Source organism: Antrostomus carolinensis, unplaced genomic scaffold, assembly GCF_000700745.2.
Source record: "Antrostomus carolinensis isolate BGI_N321 unplaced genomic scaffold, ASM70074v2 scaffold17855, whole genome shotgun sequence".
Lineage (NCBI taxonomy): Eukaryota > Metazoa > Chordata > Aves > Caprimulgiformes > Caprimulgidae > Antrostomus > Antrostomus carolinensis.
Window position 1 is genome coordinate 1 of NW_010318604.1, and position 11,876 is coordinate 11,876.

An 11,876-nucleotide genomic window follows, 5' to 3' on the forward strand; every position below is an offset into this window, starting at 1 on the left:
GCTCATAGACTTTCCTCTTTTTTCTGAGATCGACCTGAACCTCCCAGACAGTGATCTGGGCCGTTGCCCCTCAGTGTATCACCTTCCAAGATAAGTTTGGCCCTGTCCATCCCCTCCATCCCTTTCTGTGCCACAGTTAGGGGCTGCTCTCAGCCTGCTCCCCCCTCCAGCCTCCCCATAGCCAGACTCAATAAGCCCAACTCCTGTCTCCTCATGGGTTGGATGCCCCAGGTCCTGACCCACCAGGCAGCCTAAGCAGGGCTACATCCAGGTCCCTGTGCCACTCTGGAACTGAGGGCTATGCCTAGACGGAGCTTTGTCTCTGTAGAAATGCAGGAAAATAGGTGACCTGAAATATCACTTTAAAAATTGTCTTTTTGTGATTCTTTTTAGGCTCCAGAACTCTTTGAGAATAAATCCTACTCAGTTACAGTTGATTACTGGAGCTTTGGAACGATGGTGTTTGAATGCATTGCAGGATTTAGACCTTTCTTACATAATCTACAGCCGTTTACCTGGTAAGACACTTATTCTACAAGAGGTGATGGCAGGCAATAGGAATGACAGCTACTTTGAGGTGACAGTGTGAACCAGAATGTTACATTTATTGCTAGTTAGCTGCTGAGGCTGGTGGTTTGCCAAGCTTTGCAGAAGCCGTCAATGCTTTATTAGTATCAATGACAGTTCAGTTCGATATTTATATGTATTGTAGTATGTGCTTATCATGTTGTGTGGTAGCCTCAGGTTGTAATAATCCTTTCACAAGTGAAATCTGAATCAAAAAATACAATTATAAACTAGCCTGCCTATCAGTGTCAGGAAAATGTAATGGGAAGGAGTGATAGAGTCCTTTGTTCACCTAGGCTGTGAGGTTAATTATTTTTAGCAATAAGAAACACACAGCAAGACAGAGAGTGTTTTGTGTATGTCCTGGTTTTAACTGGGCCAGAGCTGGTTTCTTTTCAGCAGCTCGAACAGCGCTGGGGTTTGGGTTCAGCTGGGATTTGTTAGGAGAGAAACGCTGAGAACATCCCCATGTTTGCAACTGTGTCACTGGGAGTGAAGGACTTTGTGTTCTGTCAGTCTGCAAGTGCAAGATCTAAGAGGGTGAGGAATATTGAAATGAATCAGCTCTGCCAACGGGCTGTTCCATCTCCTGTCCCACCATGGGCAGGACATTCATGAGGGGCTCTTCCTCTCTTGCTCTCTCTGGCTTTCACTCAGGCTCTCACTCTTCCGGGATTGCGGTTTCAGTTCGGGATTGTCGCTCCTCCGGGATCGTTATCTGGGAGCGGGCTGGGCTTGGTCAGCAGGTGGTGAGCAATGGCCCTGGGTGTCACTCATTTGCATAGTTACTACTATTATTATCATTACTATATTAATATTTGTATTATTTTAAGTTTTATTTTATTTCCATAATTAAATTGTTCTTGTCTCACCCTATGAGTCCTCCTTACCCTTGCCCTCCAATTCTCTCCCCTATACCCAGGGAGAGTGAGCAGGCAGCTGTGTTTGGCTGCCAGCCCAGTGCAACCATCACAGTGTAGTAAACACATAGTTACATGTTTGTAAGCAGCTTCAGAAAACTGATGACTGAAAGACTTTAACTTGCATGTGGACGTTTCTGCTTGCTCTTTGAGGGCTAGAAGAAGGGGCAGAAATACATATTTTTTCTATTTCCACTTCTTACCTTGTGATACTAGGAGTATATATAAGCTTGGTTTTTAAAAAGGTGATTTTGCAACAGAAAACATTTTCTGTTAGCACTGAAATAATAACAAGAGAAAAGGTAAATCTGAGTTTTTATGCAAGTGTTCACTTAAAAAATTCTTAGATGTGAACAAAAAGTATTTTTAACCAATATGTTGCAATAGTTTTTCCTTTTAACTGTGAACTCTTGGGATTTTATTATTTTAGTAGTTCAGTATTAGTTGCATTTTTTCCAACAAGGAAAACTTGATTTGCTAATGTAAGTAGTAGAAAAGTAATGAATGAATGAATGGGATTAGAAACAGCTCTTCCCTTTCTGTAAAAGAAGGAAGAGAACAGCACAGGCCGCATGCACGTAGCTTCAGTTCCAGTTGGGACCAAGAGCAGGCTGGCAGCCTCCAGCAGCAAGAAGCATTCAGCTGCCTCACAGCTGACTGATGAGTGTCAACTTGCCCTGGGAAATTCTGCTGCTCCGGGAGCAGCTGAGCTCTAGGCAAGGTTCACACCAGTGCTGAGGTGAGCTGAGGTGAGGAAACTGAGGCAGGGTTGCTAGTGATGCTTTCCCTGGTACTGGATCCAGTAGCGCTGGATGCTTCACTCAGATCAAGGTAAGGGCAGTGGTTTTGCAGATGACTCTTGCAGATCTTCTCATTAATATGTGGAGGCCGATCTTGTTGCGCAGGGTTGCCCTGTGGTCAGTGAATTCTTACCTGTTGATCCTCGCTTGATGCTGTCCAGCCCTCCTTACAAGCAGGTGTAAAAATGTTAATTGCAAGGGCTCTCTGGGTGGTTTACTTGGAAATGTCATCTTTGTCCTGAAAGAAGAGTTTGTTTTCCAAAGCTGTGGTGCTTTTTGCTACTGCCATATTCAGTTGGCCCTTTACATGTTGTCAGTATATCCACAAAGGATTTTATTTTCTAGGCATGAAAAAATCAAGAAGAAGGATCCAAAGCACATCTTTGCTTCTGAAGAGATGAATGGGGAGGTTCACTTTAGTACCCATCTGCCACAGCCTCACAGCCTCTGTGGGTAAGTGTGTCCTTGTGGCTACATGTGATAATTTTTTGGCTTGTTTTTTGAACTGAGGGCTCCTCCTGCTTTATCCCAAGCACTGAAGGGTCCTTCTTCTTTCTCCTAAGCAGGGTTTGAAGCTCCCAGCAAGCTACCATGTGCTGTTAAGGAATAGCCTGTAGCCACATGGCTCTTTTTTGATACTTTAGGCTTTCCAGTGGCAGTTCACCCTGCAGTTTGTGGGATGATGGCAGTTCACCTCGCAATGTGAACTCTGTGACTGCTTTCCACCCATTATCACAAGGCCCCTGAGTAACATCTACATGATAACTTGATGGTATTGAATCTCATAAACCAAGTACTTGAGTTTGCTGCTCCATGAAAGCCAAAACTTCTAGTACTTGTGTTGGGAAAACTGCAGGAAGTTCAGCAGAGGCCACAAAGATGGACTGAGCCTCTTGAACAGAGCATAGAAGGAGAGGTCCATGAAGCTGGGCCTCTTCAGTCTGTTGAAGAAGAGGCAAAGGGGGATGTGATTTTGTCTTCTACTATCTCTTGGGGCAGAGACAACAGATCTAGGCTCTTCTCAGAAGAGCAAAGTGAAAGGACGAAAGTCAACAAGGTTTCTCCATGCTAGTGGTGTATCCCTGGGACAGGGCCCTGAACAGTGGGGGATCTCCATCTGTGGGGACTGCCCAGACTCACTTGGACAAAGTCCTGAGCAGCCTGCTGTAGCTGTGACATTGGCTGTGCTCTGGGCTAGGGCTCAGACTGAAGACCTCCAGGAGGGCCTTCAGCCTGAATTAATTGGCTCGTACCAAGTCAGAAGTCAGACTCTGATCATTTGTGCCTTATTTAGCATTTAAGTCTTTAGATGTGGCCGGCAGTGCAGCACAACTCATTGTCGCTGGCAGATTTCAAGGAAGAGTACTAGAGCTGAGGATTAAATAAGTGTCTTTGTGCCAGCACTTTGGGCTTTTTGCCAAAAGTGTAAAGACTCTGTACTGTCTTTAAAGACATTCTTGACAATAAACATAGGTGCTGCTTGCGTGGATAAAAGTGAAGGAGAACCTTCCAGGTGGCTCTGCAGCACAGGGATGGTTATTCTGCAGACAAGGCTTTCAATTTTGTATGTGTCACAGATGGGTTTTGGAGGGGGGGGCGAGGGGAAACCACAACACAAAAAAATAAAGCAGAATTCTCTCTCTTACCTGTTTGGACACACCTTGCTGATGTGCCAAGATACTTTTGACTCAATGAATGGGAGTCAGGAAGAGGGAGAAGTGTAATGCAAGGTCTATTGGATGGGCATGTGCTGTGGCTGAGGTCCATGAAGGCTGTTGCTCTCTCTGTGTGTGCTTTCCTCCCCTTCCATGCTTTCCCTGCTGTCAGGATGAGCAACTGCAGCAAAATCACTGTTCTTCACACATGTTCAGTGGATGTTGCACACATACGGTCTCTAACCAAACAGTTGTAACTTCACTGCTGTTGTGAGCCCCTAGTTTCTTAAGTCATAGAATCATAGAATGTTGTGAGTTGGAAGGGACCCACAAGGATCATCCAGTCCAACTCCTGACCCTGCACAGGACAATCCCAAGATTCAGACCATGTGTCTGAGGGCACATGTTGGCCAAATGCTTCTGGAATCTTGTCAGGCTTGGTGCCATGACCACCTCTCTGGGGAGCCTGTCCCATTGCTCCACCACCCTCTGCCTGAAGAACCTTTTCCTCATGGCCAACCTCAAACTCCCCTGCCACATCTTCCTGCCATTTCCTCTGCTCCTGGTGTTGGTGGCCAGAGAGAAGAGATCAGTGCCTGCCCCTCCTCTTCCCCTTGGGAGGAAGTTCTAGACTGTGATGAGATCTCCTCTCAATCTCCTCTTCTCCAGGCTGAACAAACCAAGTGACTTCAGCCTCTCCTCATATGGGCTAACTGTTGTTAGTCTACCTTCTCTTTCTTATGGCCCTTCTCTTTTAGTTTAATTGTAGAACCAATGGAAAATTGGTTGCAACTGATGCTGAACTGGGATCCACAGCAGAGGGGTGGAGGTTTAGATCCTGAGACCAGTCGTCCAAAGTGTTTCCTAATAATGGATCACATACTGAATTTGAAGGTGAGTGAGGGTTGTTGCTGGGTTTAAAGGCCTGCTGAAAGCATCTCAGATATCAGAAAGTGTGTTCAGTGGAGCAAAGTTAAAATCCTGTTATCACCCAGCTGCACGATCATGAGGAATGTCTTTCTTGGTAGCAGGAAGTGAGTATATATACAGCCTGTCCAGTACATATCTGAAGGCAAAATATTACCATCCATATTAGTCTCTAGCTTTGCACTTGGAGTGGAAGAATGACCCTATATTGCTGTTGGTCATCTCAGGACTGCCCAAGATCGAATAATGGTTTAATCTTTGCTAGTAACAGTTCTCCTGAACTCCACTACTTGATTCTGTGGCCTCCAGGTCCATGTGCTATAGTAGTACCTGTAGTAGAACAGAGGTGATATTCACCTGACTCTTCCCCTTCAAGCAATTATTGCAGCTTTGCTGGAGTAAGACTGGCTGAGGTCAGCATGCGTAGAAGCCAGAGGATAATTTTGTCTGATCTGGAAGGATTCCAAAGGAGTTAAAGCCCAAAACACAAAATATTGTGCCCATAATAGGGACTTGTCAAAATCTGTAGATTGTGGTGTGATTTGCGTCCTACAGTCTCTGCCCAGAGATAGCAAAACTATAGAGAGGGCCCTGAGAGCAGTGAGCAGGCAAGCAGGGGGACATAACAGCATTTTGTATGGAGGGACTGAAGGAAATGGGGCTCCCTTTCTTGGGAGCAGTACAGCATCGGAGACAACAAGGCTCAAGATGGCCTTTATGCTAGCTCGTCACCGTTCTTTGGATGTCGTTAACCTGCAGCATAGCTTGCAAAGGCTGTTAGTGGGTTTGACTGTAATTTTCTCTGACATTAAGTTAAAAGTTGGAGGCCCAGACTTTGAGTTTTATTTTGTGAGGCTTTACTCCCAAACTTGGTGATTGTAGTCATTAAAACTCAAATTAAGCTCTCAGTTTAACATGTTAATTGCTACCTATTCCCTCACAGGCCTTTGTGTCCTTTGTCTTTGATAGCTGGTGACTTGTAATCAAGTTGTACTCTTTTTACAGATAGTACACATCCTAAATATGACCTCTGCCAAGATTGTTTCATTTCTCTTGCATCCCGAAGAAAGCCTTCATTCCCTTCAGATTCGGATTGAATTTGAAACGGGAATAAGTACTGGAAATCAGGAACTGCTTTTGGAAACAGGGATTTGCCTGGACCCTCGGAAACCTGCTTCCCAGTGTGTTATTGATGGCGTAGTAAGAATGATTCTTGTTTGTTTAATGTCTTTCACATTCTCGGGGAATTTAAAAATCTTAAGGAAGATAAATGTCCGTAGTCTTCTCCTAGTGGAGACAGTTTGCTCTGTAAGTGTAGTAACTCTTAAGGTCTATCATTATTTCCTTTATCAGGTAATGTAAGCAAATTCCTATAGTTATACTCTGTCTAAATGTTTAAATAAGGTAACTTGCTAGCAAATGGTCCTGTGTTTCTGTGGGATCTGTCAAAATCAGTTTTCAAGGCATCTGATAAGAAGAGTGTTCGCCCACAGTAATTAGTTCATGGTGTAGCCAGGACCCTCTGGGTTAGTAGGAGCTGTGTTTGCGATTTGTCTTGTTTATGTTCTCTTCTCTTTTCTCCTCAGAGAGGCTGGGATAGCTACATGGTCTATTTGTTTGATAAAAGCAAAACTGTTTATGATGGACCCTTTGCTTCTCGGAGTCTGTCTGATTGTGTGAATTACATTGGTAAGTATGCTGGAAGACAGCTGGGAACTGAAAGCACTGCTTCTCATGTAATAGAAAACTAGATTTGTCTTACACATCTCTGTGTAGTACTTGAAGGGCATTCTCTGATTCAAAGATGACCCTTGAAGAACATGGAGCAGCCTAACAAAGTTTCATCTACAATGCTGTATCTCCACATTTTGTAGATGTAACAGTTCAGAGTATTTATTTTCCACCCTTTGGGAGCTCTCCTGTAGAGCAACTTAAGAATTCATTGAAGTTTTTTTCCCTTATATTAAATTCTCTGCACTGAACAGCATCAGCCCCACCTAAACAGCTAAACCTCAGCATTGCGCCACTTAAACAGAACCACGATGTGAACGAAGGCTTGAGAGGTAATATGTGCAACCTAATCTTGTAGCCTAGAGAGGGACGCTTTTGGTCTGTGCCTGCACACTACATCCTGGAAAGAAGGTTCTCACTTGAGGGTTGTGATTTCATTTGCACCACCGTTTGCTCTGCTGAAGGATCTTGTCCCTTCACATGCACAGAGTGCTGCAGTGATGTCATGCCAGGAGATGTTTTCAGAACTTGAGTGACAGCCCACACAGGTACCCTTTGATGGTACCAAGGGTCAGGGACTTTCTTATCTTAGGGTCTAGCATCTGAAGAAGTTGTGCATGCACCCCTTCTTCTCCTCCCCGTGCACAGGTACAAACAGGTTTCAGCTCATTGCAATCCTTTCTCCTGAGACTGGGTGCTGTGGATGTTCATGAGCTGTTGCCCTCCTACAGCTCTCCTAGATATATCATAGAATCATAGAATGTTGTGAGTTGGAAGGGACCCACAAGGATCATCCAGTCCATCTCCTGTCCCTGCACAGGACAATCCCAAGATTCAGACCATGTGTCTGAGGGAACATGTTGGCCAAATGCTTCTGGAATCTTGTCAGGCTTGGTGCCATGACCACCTCCCTGGGGACCCTGTTCCACTGCTCCACCACCCTCTGTCTGAAGAACCTTTTCCTCATGGCCAACCTCACCCTCCCCTGCCACATCTTCCTGTGACATTTCCTCTGCTCCTAGTGTTAACTCTATCCTAGCAAAACCAGGACAGTGGCCAGAGAGAAGATACCAGCACCCGCCCCTCCTCTTAAGACCCCTTGTGAGGAAGCTCTAAACCACGATGAGATCTCCTCTCAGTCTCCTCTTCTCCAAACAAACCAAGTGACTTCAGCATTTCCTGATACGGCTTCCCCTCTAAACCCTTCACCAATTTTGTGGCCCTGTGCTTCTGAACCCCATACCAGCATCCTGAGGATACAGTTACCTTTTTGCCTCTGCTGCTGATTCTATGCTGCTGATCATTCAGGCCCTGTATGAGGAAATCTACCTTCCTCTCATCATAGAGCCAAGCCAGTATGTGTGGCCATGTTGCACCAGTTGTAGAACTGTTGTCATTCCTCTGTGGAGGTTATGAGTTGGGGCTGGTCTTCAGCGATGCTTGGCAGAGGTTCAAAACCTGTACTCTTGTAGTCTTCCCAACAGTTTTTAGCTCTAATGATGTGTCCGTAACTCCATAGTACTGATCTCTGAGATCTGGTCTCACCAAGCAGAGCTGAGTGTCTGAGGAAGTCCAGGTCCCTCCTTCCTCCTTAGTTGTTAGGAGTAGAGCCTGTGTATTGCTGCATGGATACTGGTGGGATCTGCTCCAGTTGATCCCTCTTAGTTCTGGTGCTGCTGTTCCTGGCCCTGGCATCATGCTTTTAGACTATGCATGAGATGTCTGCTGGAATGCTGCACGTAAAGGATATGCCTTATGACATACGGTTACTGTTAAATAGCTTTATTTTCTTTGGCCTGGCTTTGCAGAAGGTGTTCTTGTTTTCCCTGTCTCCTTTTACTGTCACTTGGGTTTATTATGATTGGTTTTTTTCTGTGTTCTCATTGTGTGGCATCAATGTGACGAATCTCTTGGGGCTAAGGCTTTTTACAACATGTTTATTGATATACCAATGTACTGACAGTTCCCCATCTCTATAGGGGAACACACATTAAGTCCTGCATCTTTTCCTCTTCAAGAATCTGTGAGGAAATGTACAAAAGATTTGAAAACTTTTTCAGATGAAGCACGTCAGGACAGTGACCAATATCAATTAAGTAAATGGAGCAATTAAATTTGTTTTGCTAGCTTGGGCAAGTGCTTCAGATAGAGTTTTTGGTTAAAGTAATCTGTGGGTCCTGCCCTGTGCAGTGTTTCGTACAGTGTGCCCCATGTCTGCTAGTGCCAATAGACCAAAGTGCTCAAAGAAATCAGTAGTCTTGTAGCTGTGAGTTCAAACATGAGCTGTTGCCTGGCCAGTAGCAAGCGGTAAGATTCCTGGGAAGCTGTAACATGAAAAGCTTATATAAGCTTAGGCAGCATCACATAAAAATTGAGCAGATCTTATGTGGCTTGATCCCTTAGTCTAGGCACCTGAAGCAGGAATTAGGAATGTTGTAAGCACTGAAGTCCTTTTCTAGACTTGTCCTTTCATTTGCAAACAATTGTGTTTTTCTTGCATTCAGTACAGGATAGTAAAATACAACTGCCAGTTCCTCAGCTGCGCAAGGTATGGGCAGAAGCAGTTCACTACGTGATTGGGCTAAAAGAAGATTATAGCAGGCTTTTCCAGGGCCAGAGAGCTGCCATGTAAGTTGTTACTCCTCATTGAGAAGATTCAGTATGACGTTTGCATGGAAATTTATATCTTGTGGAGTTACAACCCCCTGTTGTTCTATACTTTTACAATATAAACCATATTTGTGATTCCACTCCAGGAATTTCACTGTGTAGTGCCTGGCATTGATAATAACTAAAAAAAAACTTGAACCTTGAAAATAGCCACAGACTCACAGAATGGCTGAGGTTGGTGGGGATCTCTGGAGGTCATCAGTCAAACCTCCCTACTCAAGCATGATCACCTGTCCAGATGGCTTTTAAATATCTCCAAGGATGGGGAGTCCACAGCCTCTTTGAGCAACCTGTGCCAGTGCTTGGTCATCCTCACAGCAAAAAAGGGTTTCCTGATGTTCAGAGGGAATCTCCTGTGTTTCAATTTGCCTATTGCCTCTTGCCCTGTCACGGGGCACCACTGCAGAGAACCTGGTTCTGTCCTCAGTGCACCTTCTTCTCAGGTATTTGTACATTCTGGTCCCCACTCAGCCTTCTCTTCTCTAGGCTGAACAGTCCCAGCTCTTTCCTCATAGGAGAGGTGCTCTAGTCCCTTAATATCTTCATGGCTCTTCATTGGCCTCCCTCCGGTATGTCCATGTCTCTGGTGTACTGGGGAACCCAGAACTGGACCCAGGTGTGGTTCTACCAGCACTGAATAGAGGGGAAGGATCACCTCCCTTGACCTGCTGGCAGCATTCCTCCTGATGCAGCCCAGGACAGTCATTTCACAAGTGGAAGAATGAGTGGAACTGTTTGTTGTATTTGTAGACTTTTGTCCTGTGATTGAGTCACAGAATGGGCAGTGTCATGTATCTCAAGTGATAAAAATGTGCCAGCATTCACCAGGGGCAACATGCACTACAGGAATCTGTAAGTGCTAAGAAATACTCTACGCTGCAGAGACTGTTTAGCTGAGCTCAACAAAAAACCTGGGCAATCAGGAGGGACTTTCTCTTTTGCTTGCTAAGACCTGCAGCTTCTGAGGACGTGAGATGGCATCTGTGACCCCACTGAGACTCCCTGTTCCAAGGATCTTACTAAATTTTTTTGTCTTTCCTTCAGGTAATGTGACAGCATTGGCCACGTAAGTCCAGATACGTTCTTCAGCTAACGTGTGCTGTTCTTGTTTCATTTGTTAGGCTTAGTCTTCTTCGGTATAATGCCAACCTAATCAAAATGAAAAACAATATGGTGTCAGCATCTCAGCAACTGAAAGCAAAGCTGGAATTCTTTCATCAAAGCATTCGCCTTGATCTGGAGAGATACAGTGACCAGATGACTTACGGCATATGTACGTATTGTGTCATACTTGCCTGATCCTATAAAGGATCAGACTGACTATGTGGTAAGAACTAGCTTAAAAGACTGTGGGTAAGAACTAGCTTAAAAGAAAATGAATGCAGGAGCTTCCATTGTATTCTTCAGCATCTTTATGGATACGTCTTAGCTGGGGTAGACACAGAAGAGTTTGGCAGAAGCAAAGGCAGGAAGATAAAAAATAAAATGTTTTTGGAGACTTTCAGTCTCCAAAACAGGTAGTGATAGTGAAACAGGTGATCAGCTGTTCTCCACTGAGAACACCAAGCTAAGGAAATTGGAGTATTAATAATACTGGTGATGTAAATGTTTGCTGTTTATTAATTCAGAGGTTGATTCATTCGGAGTTGTTACTGATCATAAAGTGGAGGGCAGAGCTGCTGCACTTGGTGTACAGTGGAAGGGCCACTAACCATCCATGGCAGAAACAGGCACGGTGGCTGTTGAAACACTGTTTTGAACAGTGCTAAGGGAGTGATCTTGCTGTGCTGGGTATCAAGAGGTAGCACGCATCAGAATGAGAGATGAGGTGAAAAAGCACCAGCTACAGTTTTAATGTCACACAAACATCTGGATCTCACAAATACTATTCAGGGGAGAATGGTAAGATTTATGCATAGTTTGGATATGTGGTTAAAAACTGAAACTTGAGTCAAAAATTATGACTAGACTGAAGAATGATAATGGAAAATGGAAAGGCTCGGTGAACTGGTTTTGGACAGTCTGTGTTTAATCAAGTGGCAGTTGTTGAGCTTAATGGTGGAGTTTAAAGACTCAGACTTATTTAGGCTGGTGATTGCAAACAGTGAAATCCTCCCAAAGGTTTTGTATGCAAGTTAAGATCAAGTATGGGGTTGTTAAGTTGCAACTTTGCTGTCTCTCTGTGGTCTCTGGGTCATGGATCCTGCTTGGAGATTAAGTGGCCCACTCCTAGTGTTCAAATTCAACTGACTATGTAAAGTTCAGGTCATGCTTTATTTTTCTGTCTATATATTTTTATAAATTAACAACTCTCTTCTCTTAAGCTTCAGAAAAGATGCTCAAAGCCTGGAAGGAGATGGAAGAAAAGGCCTCTCAGTGTGCACAGGTAGGGGATATTAAAGAACCTTCATTATCTCTCTGTGAAGGAGATCACAATTGGACCTTAGTATCGTATAGGCCACTGCTCTCTCCTTTCAGTGTATTTCATATCCTGCCTGCTGTGGGAATGGGAATATTGTTGCAGGTGCATTAAAAAAGAAACAGTCACCACATTGTTCGAATGTAGTGGTTTGAACAAAACCAACACAAATGTCACTGGAGTCAGT

At 44.4% G+C, this 11,876-nt stretch overlaps 1 protein-coding gene across 1 annotated transcript; it reads left to right on the forward strand.

Annotated features, from left to right (window-relative positions):
- Positions 1-393: 393 nt before the first annotated feature.
- On the forward strand, positions 394-11,716 carry CHUK (component of inhibitor of nuclear factor kappa B kinase complex; the record flags this gene model as incomplete). The annotated part of the gene is made up of 8 exons (XM_010168968.1): positions 394-518; positions 2,633-2,740; positions 4,701-4,836; positions 5,875-6,069; positions 6,456-6,558; positions 9,105-9,228; positions 10,392-10,543; positions 11,595-11,716. Coding segments are annotated over 8 exons (1,065 nt in total), but the record flags the coding sequence as incomplete, so codon positions are not given.
- Positions 11,717-11,876: the final 160 nt, after the last annotated feature.